Genomic DNA, 17,583 nt, shown 5'->3' on the forward strand with positions numbered 1-17,583 from the left:
ACCAGGAAGCAGAGGTGTCTCAGGCCTGCTGCCTGACACCTTAGCTAGTCCCAAGAGACTAGGCCTGAGGACAGAGATCCAACATCCGGAGCAACCATCTTCCTGCGGAACTGCAGTCTGGCTAGTTATCTCCTTCAGCTGAATTTATGCTAATGTTTGAAGCTATTGCTTGCTGTTTGAAGGCTTCAATAAAGAACTGTAAGTTACTCTGCACCTACGTGCCTCCGTGTGATCCCTGGATGTTCACCATCACGGACTCCGCATCCTCCATCATCAGGGGTACCCATCCGTATTGCCCCAGCGAGAAACCTATTCTATCAGCCTCTCCCTCCATTTTCTAGCACACACCACCTGCCGGAGACCTGCCAGGCACTGGACAAGGCCTCTTCTTCCGTATACCAAGCACCGTGATCATAGCGTGCCCAAGCCACAACAGCCAGCCACTCTGGTATTCCGGGCCTCGGCTTCATCAAGGCCACAAGAAAGGCCCCGGTGGGGGATGTTGCAAATGTATCAGTGCTATTGGTGTAAACAACTGTGATGAGTTTTATCAGTCTATGCTTGTCTGTGCCTTTTTTTGGCTTGGTCACATATACATGTTACTGGGCATTTCTTTTGTATTAACATTTTAACTATTAGCAGTAATAGTTCCGTTTTCTTACTCCATTTTCTCACCATTTGGACTTATTGGGGGTCATTTACTAAGGGCCCGAATCACGTTTTGACGTCGGGTTACCTGAATTTTTCCGTTTTGCGCCAATTTTCCATGAATTGCCCCGGGTTTTTGGTGCACGCGATTGGATTGTGGCGCATTGGCGCCAGCATGCATGCGACGGAAATCGGGGGCGTGGCCGTCGGAAAATCCGTCGGATTCAGAGAAACCGCCATATTTTTTTTAAAAAAATGTGTCGCTTGACACGCACTTACCTGCACCCGGCCTGGCTTGGTGAATTTCAGTGCACTCTGACGGAATTCAGCGCAGCGACACCTAGTGGACATCGGGAGCACGACCTTAGTGAATCGCCGGAAGGCCCGAATCCTCCACAGAGAACACGCCGCTGGATCGCGAATGGACCGGGTAAGTAAATCTGCCCCATTATTGTTAACTGAAGGTGTAACAGAAAATACTGAACCCGTGTGAACTTGCCCAACAAGTTTTCTAGTTTATCCTCTATTAAACTCACTTTCAAGATGGGATCAATTAATATTGTAGTTGAAACATATTAAAAGTTGCTGCTTTTTTCATTAATTTGCCCAAAATGTCTTAATTAAATGTACACCAGGAATAGAAAAAAAGGATAAACAATATTTGTGTGTATTTATATTCATTTTGGCAGGTTTAAAATGTAGTTGTCCTAAACACAACCCACTGAACGGCAGATTGTTACATTTGTACAATGTATTCATTGTAGTGACAACATTCCCCTGACATTCTGGGGACAATTCGTCTGTGTCTAAACCTCCCCAACCCCCTGTGACATGTAAAGCGATATTAAAGCACTGCTTGATGTGTCACTCAGCTGTTACTGGACATCAAGTGTCATTACTGAGACGCGCTCTGATATATGTAATAACCGCCTCTACCAGGAATCTCTCTGCACTGTTGCTGCTTTTCTAGGCCTCCCAAAATGAGGAAGTTATGCAGGGACCCCCCTCCTGTGCAAGAATTGGAAGCGCTTCTAGAAAATTACAAAGGGCGTACCCATCATGTGGATGAAGTCATCCCAAACCTTTACCTAGGTGATATGTAAGTTGCATTTTTATAGTAATAAATACAATGACCTATCAGGGGTCGTATTAAACAAATTCTGAATAATTGTTAATGGCAATGAGCCCAAATCATAAAATGTCTGAAGAGTGCAAGTATATGCTTTATATTCAAGGCTTTGTCCACTTGCTGAAACATTGAAGATTTTCTGCATGAGTATTATTTCTGCAGCAAAAAAAAAAAAAATGCAGCAAATGGGATGTTATTGTTTTAGAGTTTGCTACTGAAATTTGTTGCCGCTTTAATATTTTTCTCTAAGGTGAACATTCATATCACACCGTTAGTGGCTTGCCCTACAGGGGATGTGTTTGCAGCAGCTTAGCCAGTGGCGTAACTACCGCCGTAGCAGCCGTAGCGGTTGCTACGGGGCCCGTGAGGTTCAGGGGCCCGGGGATGCACGCTCCCTGCAGTGCTTTGCCACGGCCTGGGGTAAGTGGTCCGGGGCTGCAGTGCCGGATCGTGCCCCCGGGCCCCTCCCTCTCTGTGCATCTACACGTCTCCTGAGCCCGGCCGCCCACCCATCCACCTCTTTCCGGGATCCCTGCCTGCTCATATCCTTGACCCGGTCCCCAGCCACCTCTCTGACCCGCCCCCCTCATCTCCCTGACCTGCCCGCTCATCAGCCTGCAGGGCGGCACAGTTGATTCTCTGCCCCCCCTTCCCCCGCTCGGCCCCCCCTTCCCCCGCTCGCCCCCCCCCCCTGCGCTCGCGCGCCCCCCCTTCCCCCGCTCGCCCCCCCCCCCCCGCTCGCGCGCCCCCCCTTCCCCCGCTCGCCCCCCCGCCGTCTGAATGCATCTGGACACCCACCTGAACACCTGCCTGAACACCCATACAGCTCCCAAACTTCCTAAAAGGTAAGTTTATACAGCTGTATTTATCTGTATGTATATATGTATTTATCTGTATGTATATATGTATTTATATGCATATACTGTGTACATATGTATATACAGTGTATGTGTATATACAGTGTATATACTGTGTATATGTGTATATATGTATATATTGTATATATACTGTGTATATACGTGTATATGTGTATATATTGTATATATACTGTGTATATGTGTGTATATACTGTGTATATGTGTGTATATTGTATATACACTGTGTATATGTGTGTATATACTGTGTATATGTGTGTATATTGTATATACACTGTGTATATGTGTGTATATACTGTGTATATGTGTATATATTGTATATATACTGTGTATATGTGTGTATATACTGTGTATATGTGTATATATTGTATATATACTGTGTATATGTGTGTATATGTGTATATATTGTGTATATACTGTGTATATGTGTATATATTGCATATATACTGTGAATATGTGTGTATATGTGTATATATTGTATATATACTGTGTATATGTGTATATATTGTATATATACTGTGTATATGTGTGTATATACTGTGTATATGTGTATATATTGTATATATACTGTGTATATGTGTGTATATGTGTATATATGTGTGTATATGTGTATATATTGTATATATACTATGTATATGTGTGTATATACTGTGTATATGTGTATATATTGTATATATACTGTGTATATGTGTATATATTGTATATATACGGTGTATATGTGTATATATTGTATATATACTGTGTATATGTGTGTATATGTGTATATATTGTGTATATACTGTGTATATGTGTATATATTGCATATATACTGTGAATATGTGTGTATATATTGTATATATACTGTGTATATGTGTATATATTGTATATACACTGTGTATATGTGTGTATATACTGTGTATATGTGTATATATACTGTGAATATGTGTGTATATACTGTGTATATGTGTATATATTGTATATATACTGTGTATACATAAATATATATATATATATATATATATATACTGTTTATGCATATTCCGTATATATATATATGTAAATCCTATGTATATGTGTATATATGCATCTACTATGTATACATGTATATACTGTGTATAAATGCATTGAAGCAAATACTGTATTTTTACATGCATGTATTTATATTAGCATATATATATATATATATATATATATATATATGATGTGTGTTTTTGTATGTGGTAAGTATGTATGCTGTATATACTGAATGTATGTGTATATTCTGTATGTATATGCAGCATGTGTGTATGTGGTGTTTTTATCCTGCATGTATGTGTATATATGGTCAGTGTATACTGTATTTGTGTATGTATGTATATATATATATATGTGTGTGTGTGTGTGTATTGTAAATGTATTATATGTATATAATGTGTATACTGTATGAGTTTGTATATACTCTGTGTATTAGTGTATAAATGTATAGGAGTGCATAAATGTGTGTGTATAAGTGTATGCTTGTATGCATAAGGGTGTGAGTATACGAGAGTAGAACTTTATGTGTGTATATAAAGGTGTGTATATATCAGTGTATAAATGTGTGTAATTGTATAAACATGTCTGTATAGGGGTACCTTCCCAAGAACATATGGGGGACGTATATCTGGCCGCAGATTTGCTGCCGGATATACTTCCCCCATAAGCTTCTATACGCCAGGGCTCGGCACGGTGAGCACAACGAGTACTCACTGTTTCGAGCAAAAGAGATAGAGCGTGCTCTATCTATGGCCGTAAGAACGGCCATGCGGCTCTATGGAGAGGGGAGGGGCGAGCCGCGCTCACCTCTCCTCCTCTCCAGCGCGCCCGACCTGTGCCTGCCATATATATATATTTTAAGGGGAAGGGGGGCCCCATGCAGAAATCTGCTATGGGGCCCAGCCTCTCCTAGTTACGCCCCTGAGCTTAGCCCATGAGAACAATAGGTTATCTGTTGAGATATTGGGGCACATTTACTTACAGGGTCACCGGAGTTCACAGTAAGTGCATTGTCCGTCTATAATTCAGCGTGCGGCGATTCACTAGGATCGTGCGCCTGAAATCACGAATCTGTCGATTCCCTGCTCAGGCTCAACAGGGTTCACCATCTTTTTAGTTGTGCATTTTAAACATAGGGCTTGCGACACAAGTTAAATACTGCGCTTAGTCTGAATCAGTCGGACCATCCAATGGCACGTCCCCTAATTTGTGTTGCATGGAAGCCAGTGCCGCAAAAAAGGGTCGCTTGCGCCACAATCCAATGGCACACGTTACTAAATACCTGTGCAAGCCGTTATAGCCCCGAAAAAGGTGCACAGTCCGATGGAAGGTCGCAGGGCGACCGTAAGCAAATGAGCACCCATAGAGTATGAGCATTTTGGATGAGATTTTACCATGTCCCATTCACATGCTTTAGGGGTCGTCAGTAAGTCAGGGTCCGCCTGTAAGCACAAGACACTAGTACAATGTTGTAAACCTGTACAGGCACTCAGTGTTTCCACAACTTGACTCTACTTTCCTGATTTTAATCTGCAATAGTGTGATTGCCACGGATAGAAAGAAGCTGAAGAAGATGGGCATCACCCACATCCTGAATGCAGCGCATGCTTCATGGGAATGCACAGATGACGGCATTGACTATGGCCCTGACATCCAATATTACGGCATTACAGCAGAAGATTGTCCAGAATTTAACATGAGTGTGTATTTTCGTAAAGGGGCAAAGTTTATTCACCAAGCCCTTGATACACCAGGGGGTAAGTATCTGAAGTTACTAGAAGTCACTAACACCATCCTGTGTCTAATATACTAATTGCTTGAAAATGAAAAGATCATAAATCTTTGAATATCTACAAGTGCATAAACCGCGGTGTTTAAGGCGGTTCCCATCTGGATGGACGGCAGGACCCAGCAATAACCTACTGAGCTTTCCAAAACACATGAGATTTGTCAATTGATTTTTATTCAGTAAAATTGGACAAATAAAAGTAAACTATACAAATGAGGTATCACCGTAATTGCAGTGACCCATGGAATACATATAACGTGTTATTGTCATGGTATGGTGAACGGCACCCAAAATGCTAGAAGCCCAAAACAAGAATCAATGGGGCAGATTTACTTACCGGTCCCTGCGCAATTCCCGAGGTGCGTACCCCAACTCTAATGCACAGCTGCCGCAATTCACTAAGATCCTGCGCCCAATATCCTGCATGTGTCGCTTCCCCGCTCAGGTCCCTGGAGTTCACCTTCTTCTTCCTGAAAATAGCATCCAAAGTCGAAAATGACACTTTTTGGCCATTTTACAAATTATTTAAAAATTCTATAAATAGTGAACTAAAGGTCATGCAGTTCTAAAAATAGAAGCATTAAAAACGTCATTAATAGCCACATAAAATGACACCACCCACAGCTCCGTAGACCAAAGTATGAAAAAGTTATTAGCAGCATAAAATGGCAAAATCTAAAAAAAAAAATAAATAACCTACAGCAGTTTTTTTCACTAAATATTACAAAAAAATAAATATAAAGATCATAAATAAGTTTTGATAACTTTTCTTTACAGGAAAAATCCTTGTACATTGTGTTCTGGGGAAGAGCCGCTCTGCAACATTGGTTTTGGCATATCTAATGATTTACCAAGGCTTCCTATTAGTAGATGCTATTCGACATGTCTCTGAGCGCCGTTGTATTGCTCCAAACCGTGGATTCCTACAGCAGCTGCAACAGCTTGAGACGGAACTGCACTTCACATTTTGGAGGTGTTCTATGCTTTAATATGAATCCAAATGGAAAGAAAGGCAAAAATCTGTCATTTACTGTTGAAGATTGAATTATAGAACAGTATTCATTTATGAAACATTGTGAAAAAATACTAATTCTGGTTTATGTAGAATACTTTGTAGCTTTATAAATTATATATATTATATTAATACCAGCACGCTTACCTATGTTCTTCATATATTTCTTTTATGTCCTGCCCATAATTGTGATGTGCCAAAGCTTTGCCATTTACATTCAATGTCCTTCGGAGCTAACAAACCAGATACTAGAACATAGTGGGGCACGTTTACTAAGGGTCCGCGGACCGCATCTTCGACGGGTTTTGTGTCTTTTTCTGTTTTAACTGGTTTTTTTTGGCGCACACGATGTGCGACTTTCATGCGACACAAATCGGGGGCGGTGCCGTCAGACAACTCGACTGATTCGGACTAAGCGCGGGATTTAACATTCAAAATTGTGTTGCAAGCCATGCACTTACATGCACCAGGAAGAAGAAGGTGAACACCGGGGACCTGAGCGCGGAAGCGACACATGCAGGATATCGGGTGCAGGATCTTAGTGACTCCCCGCAGAGCACATTATACACGGACAATGCACTTACATGCACCAGGAAGAAGAAGGTGAACTCCAGGGACCTGAGCGGGGAAGTGACACATACAGGATATCGGGCGCACGATCTTAGTGACTCCCTGCACAGCGCATTATACACGGACAATGCACTTACATGCACCAGGAAGAAGAAGGTGAACTCCGGGGACCTGAGCGGGGAAGCGACACATGCAGGAAACTGGACGCGCGATATTATTGAATCACGGCAGCTCCGAATCCTTGTCGGACAACTCACCTCGGGGATCGCGACGGGACGGGTAAGTAAATGTGCCCCAATATTTCCTGTTCTGATATTCTTCATATTTGTTGAAAGTGTTTACCAATTATCTTTGTAATTGTTAACTTTATAAAGGGAAATACAAAACGGATTGAAAATAAATATGTTATACTGTGTAAAATTATATGTTATGACTGATTAGTAAAATATTTATCCACATTTATTCTGGAATGGGAGGATTTCAGACACCTTTACAACAGTTTCACATGTTGCAGTCTCATTTTTGCAGGTGTCCCAATCATCTTAATGTGGCTTGCAGAAATCCAGGAGCTTTCTGCAGGAGCCAAATTTAGATGAATGGAGTGGATTTTGGCATTGTGATTTTTACATTATATGTAAATATGCCTCATATACTTACACACACAGGCTCTCAAGTTTTCTATGGGTTTTCCCACTACTGACATTTAATTACAACCCACAAGATCGGGATGCACATTTCATCACTGTGGATCTGTTGATGTCCTATGTGAGTACATTGGTGGGGCAGAACTGCTGCTATGTTAACATGTATGGGATTTCATGGATGCTATCTCCACTAGTCCCATAAAATTGAAATGAGAGGTGCATGAGAGTGTCACCACAAAGGACAGACGAAGAATGGTGCTCTCATGATCTCTGGGACATTTCAGTAATCAATCCCCCAGAAAACAAACATTTATCCTCTATACAATGGATATCAGAGAAATTTCACCAGTGATTGAGCTTTCCATACAGAATAATCTCGTAACATTTAGCCCTGAATATGTATGGTCAAAAAGGGGACATAGCGCTGCAGGGGGACTTGTATATTGGGGCACATTTACTTAGGGCTGTGCGACAATTTTCTGTCAGACTTTTCACATTCTTTTAGGTGCAAACTGCTTGCACAGACTGAACTACATTTAAAGGAAACCTACCACTTGAAGTGGCAGGTTTCAGAAGAAAATACCGAGCACCAGCACAGGGTGAGCTCAGGGTGCGCTGGTGCCAGAGCCTATTTTTGTTAGTGTTTTAAACCGCGGTATCGCGGTTTAAAACACTTTTTAAACTTTATAGCCGGCGCAGGGAGGTACGCGCTCGGCGCTTACCATGCGCGCGACCGTGCGTGCGGCTACAAAGGAAGTGAAGGAGAGCCGCGCGCATGGTAAGCGCCGAGCGTCTACCTCCCTGCGCCGGCTATAAAGTTTAAAAAGTGTTTTAAACCGCGATACCGCGGTTTAAAACACTAACAAAAATAAGCTCCGGCACCAGCGCACCCTGAGCTGGTGCTCGGTATTTCTATCTGAAACCTGCCACTTCAAGTGGTAGGTTTCCTTTAAGGCACACATAAACCCGTCCGAGCTTAAGCCGTGGAAAAAAGTAAGGACTCTTGGGGCGAGGAGTAAAGTACGGAACATCCTCTAACCAAGTCACATAACAATGCGAAAAATACCGGCCGAGGGGACATGTTCCCGTTGCCAACCCTTTAATGCCTGTCTAATGACAAAGGATTTTGTGGCGTCCACCAAGCCAAACAACTGCAAAAAGAATGCTCCCCCTGCTAGGCGTCGTTGCGCCTCAGGTCCAGACAGACCCGCCTTCCTCAGTCTCAACAAGTAATCCTCACTGAAGGCTCACGCCAAACATCCCTGTCCCCAGCTACAGACAACCAAGCCCCCCACGCCTTACCATACTGCTGCCACGTTGCAGGAGCAACAGAAAAGCACACCATCGCTATCACCTGTGGATCAGGTTACACATATGAGGAGGGCACCGACGGCGTCCAATGCCGCCCCTGGGCACCGCTGCCGGAAAACCTGAAAATCAAGTTGAGATAATGGGTCAAAAAGGATGTTACCAATGCCCGACTTGTGTTGCGCCTTCCATTCCAGACATCTAAGGACCAGCACCAGCACTTGGGGGGGGGAGGGGGGGTGGAAGAGGAAGTCCATTTGTTAACAGAGTAAACTACCCCAAAATTATCTGACCAAAAACAAACACGCCGATTTGAAAATGAAGAACCCCACAACTCGACTGCCACCACCACAGGGAAGAGCTCCAATAAAGTCCAGACCAGCCCGGAAGCCGACCATTCAGGCGCAGGGTCAGCTTCTTAACTGAGCAAAAACACTCCACTAAGGACAAGAGCCTCTCAAGCTTATCCCTAGGCAACTGAAACAGCATTAACTCAGAATCAAGCTTGATGCCCAGAAAGGACAAGACCGCGCAAGGGCCCTCCATCTTCTCAGACGACAGTAGGACCCCAAAATGCGCCATGAAAAATTGAAAGGTCTTCAGAAGGTGGGAACACTGAAGATCTGGCCTGACCCACAAACAAAAAATTGTCCAAATAGTAACAGCGACACGTGGCTGACCCATCGCTTCCTTATCAGGATACCAGCCGAGCCAGGGGGACATCTTCACTGGGATCTTTGTGTTAGGCTGCAAGGCCCTTCCCCCCATGCCTGGTGACCAGACGAGGACACTTGACAGCCGAGTGGTTCCCGCCGCAGGAGGAGCATGCGTGCTTGTATTTGCACAGCTCGTAGAACCTGCAATGGCCCTCATTAAAGATCGACAAGGCCCCAGGGCGCCTAACAGCCGCCGGACCATAGCTGGCACTGCCGTCCTGACCGAGGCCCCTGAATGAAAGTGCAGCCAAACATTGGCCGCCTTCACTCCCCGCCTACGGAAATCTTCATCGTACCGCCACCAGGCGGGACCCCCATGCGATTTATAAGAGGAATAAATCACATCCTGGTAGATAAACAGTTCAGAGCAATGCTCCGGGTGCTTTTCCTCCATCACACAACCCAAAACCAAAAAGGCTGGAAGCTAATTATTAATGGTCTTGGCGACCCTCAGCTTACGGTCCTGAGTCCAAACCGTAACAACTACCCGTTCCTTATCGACTGTATGCTGGTCAACTGAAATGGGAAGCCAGATATCCACATATGAGGAGAAGCACCTGGCTTCAGGAGAAACCCCAGGCTTTATGCTTCAGGAGAAGCCCCAGGCTTTATGCTTCAGGAGAAACCCCAGGCTATTTTTAACTTTTTCTTTCTTTTCTCTTGTTTTGGGGCAAACTCTCTATATTTTCTTGGATAAAATCATGTTGGTTATCCTAAAAAGTTTTTTTTATCTTTCTACTTATAATCATGTTTGTAATAATTTTGATAATAAAGAATTTCCTCTCTGGTCTGAAAACTCTGCAGCCATCTAGTGGTGTTTTTAACTCAGTGCATTCCTGGGACAATAATATTTGAGTGACTGCGAATATTTTGTCTATGAAAGGATTATTTATGAATGAAAAAAGGCTGCAGGAAAAGCCCAAGGCTTCAGGCTCCAAACTTCAGGAGAATCCCCGGGATATGATGGGGTGGGACAGTACACAACTTTTCCTCCACAGAGAAACTTTTTCCCCGGCTTCAGGCTCCAGGTGTATTGATCCAGGAGAAGCTTCAGGCTCCAGGCTCCAGGAGAAGCTTCAGGCTCCAGGCTCCAGGAGAAGCTTCAGGCTCCAGGCTCCAGGAGAAGCTTCAGGCTCCAGGTGTATTGATCCAGGAGAAGCTTCAGGCTCCAGGTGTATTGATCCAGGAGAAGCTTCAGGCTCCAGGTGTATTGATCCAGGAGAAGCTTCAGGCTCCAGGTGTATTGATCCAGGAGAAGCTTCAGGCTCCAGGTGTATTGATCCAGGAGAAGCTTCAGGCTCCAGGTGTATTGATCCAGGAGAAGCTTCAGGCTCCAGGTGTATTGATCCAGGAGAAGCTTCAGGCTCCAGGTGTATTGATCCAGGAGAAGCTTCAGGCTCCAGGTGTATTGATCCAGGAGAAGCTTCAGGCTCCAGGTGTATTGATCCAGGAGAAGCTTCAGGCTCCAGGTGTATTGATCCAGGAGAAGCTTCAGGCTCCAGGCTCCAGGAGAAGCTCCTGGCTATTTTTAACTTTTTCTTTCTTTTCTCTTGTTTTGTGTCAAACTCTTTATATTTTCTTGGATAAAATCATGTTGGTTATCCTTCTTATAAGGAGGTCTCTGCTTGGGGAAGGGGGAGGGGGGGGGGGTCCTGGGCTGGGGGTCTCTGCTAGGGGGAGGGAGGGGGTGCAACTGTCCTAGGCTGGGGGTCTCTGCTTGTGGGGAGGGTGGGGTCATCTGTTGGGGCTGGGGGTCTCTTGTGGGGGGGGGGGCATCAGTCCTTGGCTAGGGGGCTCTGCCTGTGGGGAGCATCTGTCCTGGGCTGGAGGTCTCTGCTTGTGGGGCGGGGGCATCTGTCCTTGGCTGGGAGTCTCTGTGGGGGTGGGGGCTTCTGTCCTGGGCCTCTACTATCTACCCAAGGATTCTCACACAAATACACACCTGGAGTGCCCCAGGGAGAACTGTTTCCTTCTGTCCACTTGTTGGACCCTTGCCGAGTGTAGATGAGGCCTGTTGCACTTATACTAAGAGACCATGACCCGGTGGAGTGTCAGGCCGTGCTAAAACCAGCTCATCAAGTACCAGGGGAATCCAGCTGCCCCCAAGCCCTAAAGGTCAGGCCCGGTGATGGATGTAGCTCATGAGTCGTGTGACCAGTGGCGTACCGACCGCGGTCGCAGCGGTCTCTATTGAGACCAGGCCCATCAGACAGAGGGTCATTGTGTGGGGGAGAATATGTAATAATTCATTGTGGGGGGGGGGGGATATGTAATAATTCATTGTGGGGGAGCAGAATATTTAATAATTCATTGTGGGGGAGTAGAATATGTAATAATTCATGGTGGGGGGGGGTAGAATATGTAATAATTCATGGTGGGGGGGGGAGAATATGTAATAATTCATTATGGGGGGGGGCAGAATATGTAATAATTCATTGTGGGGGGGCAGAATATGTAATAATTCATTGTGTGTGGGGGGGGCAGAATAAGAAATAATTCATTTTGGGGGGGCAGAACATGTCATAATTCATTGTGTGGGGGAGAGAATATTAAATAATTAATTGTGGGGGGGGAGCAGAACATGTAATAATCACTGAAATGTCGGTTAGCAGAAAGGGTTTTGAGGGTTTTTTTAGGTATAATTGGGGGGGGGGGGCCCATTAGGAATTTTGTCCCGGGGCCCAGTGGACTCTAGTTACGCCACTGTGTGACTGCAGCTAACCTGAAATGATTACGCTCCATGTGACCCTGGCCTAGTTCAGCTTTTTAAGATTGGAGATAAATTATCAATATTGGATCAGTAGAGATCCGACACTTGGGTCCTACACAAAGAGTTCAGTTCACTGAACTGGCAATTAATGGAAGCAAAGCTGCAGTAAGACATCTCAACCAGAGCTACACTCTCTGTATCAATGCTACGGTAGTACCTGAAGAAGCCAAAATCAGCTGACCAGGGGGAGGGGGGTCCATAGTGGTTTTTGAGCTGCTAGAAGGATAGGTGGGGAGTCACGAACCCCACACACCGGAATCCAAACACGGGGTGCATTTACTCTATGGAGTCCTAGCATATAGCCTTTAAACTCCGCCCACTTCCAAAAAAATGGCGTCCTGACGCTAAATTTATTCCATGCACTCAGCACCCAGATCCAGTCGCTGCCACCACCCACGAGTTACTTATACAAAGAAGGCCGTAGGCACCTCAACCACAATGCCCCCTGATGATTCACACATACAATTGCTACATATATTATATTCAAATGATGAATTCACAAAGAACATGCGGTCGTTACAATTACTACATATACTTTATTCAAATGACTTCTGGTAACGTAATTCCCTTCGGAAACTCAGATACCTTAAGACTACAAGCAGAGGCTTATTAAAGTTAACACTTTCATTTACATAAAAAATGCAGTGCACTCAAAAACTAACCTGTCAGATAACAATAAAAGAAAATAAATAAAAAACAATACACATGCATTACATACAAACAAGAGAAAAAGAAACTATATTACCCTTAGTATCAGATGCACATTGGCCGGAGGACATGGCATAACTTTGGGCCAGTCTAGTGAATAGAGTCCTCAGAACTGAACAAGGTCAGGGGCGATACTTGAGGGGGTACATTATAGTCGGGGGCCCGGCACAAACTTTGCACTGGGGCCCATCAGCTTCTAGTTACACCACTGAACAAGGCCATGTGGCTGCTTCACTAATTTAAAGCCAGAAGGTTTTTGACCCTCACCCCTGGCTGTGATGTCACTGTGAGGGGGAGTTTTTCTATCCCCCTCCTATAAGAGAGGTATTCTCTGGGTCTGGGGTTTTGATTGGAAGATGTCACAATTGTGCCATTGCTCCCAATCACAAGGGGACCTCACCACCATTCACCCCATAACAAACTTAGGGATGCCTAGGCTTAACATTCGGGCTGTTCTGCCATTGGCTGGGTTCCCCTGCAGCTAGGATTTTGATCCTATAACTCTCCCCTGTAAATGGGGACCGGTAATTACAAATTATGCCCCAGTTATGGACAGCTATGATATCTCCTGATGTCTCAAAGTTTTTTTGGCGGCAAAGCCACACACATGTCCCTTATTCCTTTGATCTCTTTGTCCCCAGAGATGAGCCAGCAAAGGTGTGAATTTCTGCACGTGCTCTTTGGTCACAGAGAAGTATCCGGTGGGGTTGGCTCCAGCTAGTCCAACTGTTACAGTACTTAAAGGAAACCTACCACTTTGCAATGGGGCTTCTAAGCAGCAAATACCGTGCACCAGCTCAGGGTGAGCTGGTGCCGACGCTTATCTTCATTATTTCCATAAAGCGCTGTAATGCTTTTTAACACTTTTTGAATCTTTATATTCTAAGCAGCTTCGGCGCACGGTGATACGCGCTCAGCACACCATGCGCGCGACCGTGCGTGCGCCTGAATAGGAAGTGGTCGCGTGCATGGTGCGCCGAGCGTGTTCCACCGTGCGCCGAAGCTGCTTTGTATATAAAGATTACTAAAGTGTTTAAACCTGTCATACATTAAAAGGGGTTGTACGGTCAGGGACATTGCCCTGCACCTTTTGGATAAACAAAAGTCACTCCCTTCACTGATTTCATGTTATTAGCGATTCTAGGGAGTATTAGAGATAATGTAATATAAAGTTATAAGGTCACTAGGTGTTTATAGACACTCATCTCCAGAGAAACCACAAGTTCACAGTCCCCAGCGCTTGTCGCGCATGCGTGGTAGGCTGTCTGCGATCCGCCGGCACTTGCAGTCTTCACCCTCCTGTGTGCGCGCATGTGCTGCAAACAGAGTAATTCTCCATACAGCCTACTTCCTTGTATGGACAGTGCCCGTCTCCGGCTCCTCTATGAGACAAGCCAATCGCTGCTGTGCTGTGCATTCTGTGCACAAGCACACCCTGGCTGGTGGGAGCAAAGCATCATGGGACTTGTAATGCATAGTGAGGCGGCCATCTTGCTTCCTTGGTTCCTGCATGCAGCAATAAAGAGGTAATATTTTTGTAAAAATAACAATTAACATAACATATAAGTGGAAGTTAATGGGCCCTGTCACGATCCCCGAGGTGCGTTGTCCGACGAGGATAATGTCCGTCGTGATTCACTAAGATTGTGCGCCCGGTATCCTGCATGTGTCGCTTCCCCGCTCAGGTCCCTGGAGTTCACCTTCTTCTTCCTGGTACATGTAAGTGCATTGTCCGTGTATAATGCACTGTGCGGGGAGTCACTAAGATCATGCACCCGATATCCTGCATGTGTCGCTTCCCCACTCAGGTCCCGGAGTTCACCTTCTTCTTCCTGGTGCATGTAAGTGCATTGTCCGTGTATAATGTGCTGTGCGGGGAGTCACTAAGATCCTGCGCCCGATATCCTGCATGTGTCGCTTCCCCGCTCAGGTCCCTGGAGTTCACCTTCTTCTTCCTGGTGCATGTAAGTGCATTGTCCGTGTATAATGCACTGTGCGGGGAGTCACTAAGATCCTGCGCCTGATATCCTGCATGTGTCGCTTCCCCGCTCAGGTCCCTGGAGTTCACCTTCTTCTTCCTGGTTCATGTAAGTGCATTGTCCGTGTATAATGCGCTGTGCGGGGAGTCACTAAGATTGTGCGCCCAATATCCTGCATGTGTCGCTTCCCCGCTCAGGTCCCCGGAGTTCACCTTCTTCTTCCTGGTGCATGTAAGTGCATTGTCCGTGTATAATGCGCTGTGCCGGGAGTCACTAATATCCTGTGCCCGATATCCTGCATGTGTTGCTTCCCTGCTCAGGTCCCCGGAGTTCACCTTCTACTTTCTGGTGCATGTAAGTGCATTGTCCGTGTATAATGCGCTGTGCGGGGAGTCACTAAGATCCTGCCCCCGATAACCTGCATGTGTTGCTTCCTCGCTCAGGTCCCCGGAGTTCACCGTCTTCTTCCTGGTGCATGTAAGTGCATTGTCCGTGTATAATGCGCTGTGCGGGGAGTCACTAAGATCCTGCGCCCGATATCCTGCATGTGTTGCTTCCCTGCTCAGGTCCCCGGAGTTCACCTTCTTCTTCCTGGTGCATGTAAGTGCATTGTCCATGTATAATGCGCTGTGCGGGGAGTCACTAAGATCCTGCGCCCGATATCCTGCATGTGTCGCTTCCCCGCTCAGGTCCCTGGAGTTCACCTTCTTCTTCCTGGTGCATGTAAGTGCATTGTCCGTGTATAATGCGCTGTGCGGGGAGTCACTAAGATTGTGCCCCTGATATCCTGCATGTGTCTCTTCCCCGCTCAGGTCCCTGGAGTTCACCTTCTTCTTCCTGGTACATGTAAGTGCATTGTCCGTGTATAATGCGCTGTGCGGGGAGTCACTAAGATTGTGCCCCTGATATCCTGCATGTGTCTCTTCCCCGCTCAGGTCCCTGGAGTTCACCTTCTTCTTCCTGGTACATGTAAGTGCATTGTCCGTGTATAATGCGCTGTGCGGGGAGTCACTAAGATCCTGCACCCGATATCCTGCATGTGTCTCTTCCCCGCTCAGGTCCCTGGAGTTCACCTTCTTCTTCCTGGTACATGTAAGTGCATTGTCCGTGTATAATGTGCTGTGCGGGGAGTCACTAAGATTATGCGCCCGATATCCTGCATGGGTTGCTTCCCCGCTCAGGTCCCCGGAGTTCACCCTCTTCTTATTGGTGCTTGCGACACAATTTTTAATGTTGAATCTCGCGCTTAGTCCGAATCAGTCGGGTTGTCCGACGGCCCACCCCCCGATTTGTGTCGCATGAAAGTTGGCACGATTGCGCCAAAATCCGATCGCATGCGGCAAAAACCCCAGTTAATTGCAGTGCCAAACGGAAAAAGTCGGGAAACCTGACGAAAATGCGGTCCGCAGACCCTTAGTAAATGAGTAAATGTGCCCCAATGTATTTTTAGCAACAGAGGGTGTATTTATCACACCCATGAATTTGTTTTGGAGGTTCAGGGATTGTACAACCCCTTTAAGGAGAAGCAATGAAAGAGAAAAAATTAAACACAAACAAATGTACAGTTATTGCAATAGTATCACGAGGAGTAAAACATTTCTTATCTATATGAATATCATTCTTCGCCATTAATTTTGTACTAGTAGCAGCCAGAGAACAAAAGAGTTAATAATTTTTACAATCCAGCCTGTCAGTCAGTCAGGGTAACAAGTCACTCGCCCCTAACAAATGTGTCTGACAAGCGGCTAAAAGAGATGACCCCCCCCCCCCCTTCTGCAAAGTGCTCCACCTCACCACCAAGGTCAGTGTCAGCAAATCCCACCCTAAAAATAGCTCCGCTCCATGTAACAAGTTTCGGAGAGGCTTAGTCACTCTGGGGTCTTCAGAGCACGCAGGTACATGGGGGTCCGTGGGAGAATAGAATGATGAGCATAACAGCATTACTGGGAGTAGTAGTATGAAAATGTCTATTTGTATCAAAAGGATAGACAAATGGAGACAAATAATATACAGTAGATTATAAGAGAGCGTTTTGGCACATTTTGGATAAGTTTCTGTGCATTGGTGGCGTTCCATAGGAAGTGTATGGGGAATGGATTTATTGGCTGAAGTATGCATCTTGCATGTCAATGTTAATCTCTGGATAAAGTTGTCAGTAAGTAAAATATATGCAGCCGCGTATAACAATCTACTTCCACATATTTGTATGGCACGAGCCTTTATCCATGAGCTAAACCCCCAGGGAAGCAGGCGTAGCAGCTGCTAAGGGACCCCTTCATAAAAGGGGCCCTTTTTAACCAGGACATAGAACGTAGTTAGTGATGATAGCGCAACATTATACTGGTCTCTAGCTAATTTTCCTATGAGCCTATTACCCCAACTGCAGTGCAATTCATGTGCATGATGTACTGTGCCGTCACTGTCAATAATCCTTTTACTGCA

General features: G+C 45.4%; 2 protein-coding genes across 2 annotated transcripts in view; both read left to right on the forward strand.

The window, feature by feature from the left end:
• The first annotated feature begins 1,434 nt into the window (after positions 1-1,434).
• On the forward strand, positions 1,435-7,472 carry LOC140106002 (dual specificity protein phosphatase 26-like). The gene is made up of 3 exons (XM_072130147.1): positions 1,435-1,747; positions 5,185-5,402; positions 6,212-7,472. The coding sequence occupies exons 1-3, from the start codon at positions 1,629-1,631 to the stop codon at positions 6,421-6,423; spliced, it is 549 nt and encodes a 182-aa protein (XP_071986248.1). The 5' UTR covers positions 1,435-1,628; the 3' UTR covers positions 6,424-7,472.
• A 9,501-nt stretch (positions 7,473-16,973) lies between these two features.
• LOC140105953 (dual specificity phosphatase 29-like) overlaps positions 16,974-17,583 on the forward strand; it is a 40,195-nt gene continuing 39,585 nt past the window's right edge. Inside the window, exon 1 of the mRNA XM_072130077.1 lies at positions 16,974-17,036. The gene's annotated coding sequence lies outside the window, so the exon portion shown is untranslated. The remainder of the gene's footprint in view (positions 17,037-17,583) is intronic.

The sequence above is a fragment of the Engystomops pustulosus genome, chromosome 11 (genome assembly GCF_040894005.1).
Source record: "Engystomops pustulosus chromosome 11, aEngPut4.maternal, whole genome shotgun sequence".
Lineage (NCBI taxonomy): Eukaryota > Metazoa > Chordata > Amphibia > Anura > Leptodactylidae > Engystomops > Engystomops pustulosus.

What these genes read in the sequence shown, in the direction of transcription:
- LOC140106002 (XM_072130147.1), top strand. Translation starts at nt 1,629, where the DNA reads ATGAGGAAGTTATGCAGGGACCCCCCTCCTGTGCAAGAATTGGAAGCG. An exon ending in AACCTTTACCTAGGTGATAT is followed by an intron (nt 1,748 to 5,184) that starts GTAAGTTGCATT and finishes AATCTGCAATAG; the next exon opens with TGTGATTGCCACGGATAGAA. An exon ending in AGCCCTTGATACACCAGGGG is followed by an intron (nt 5,403 to 6,211) that starts GTAAGTATCTGA and finishes TTTTCTTTACAG; the next exon opens with GAAAAATCCTTGTACATTGT.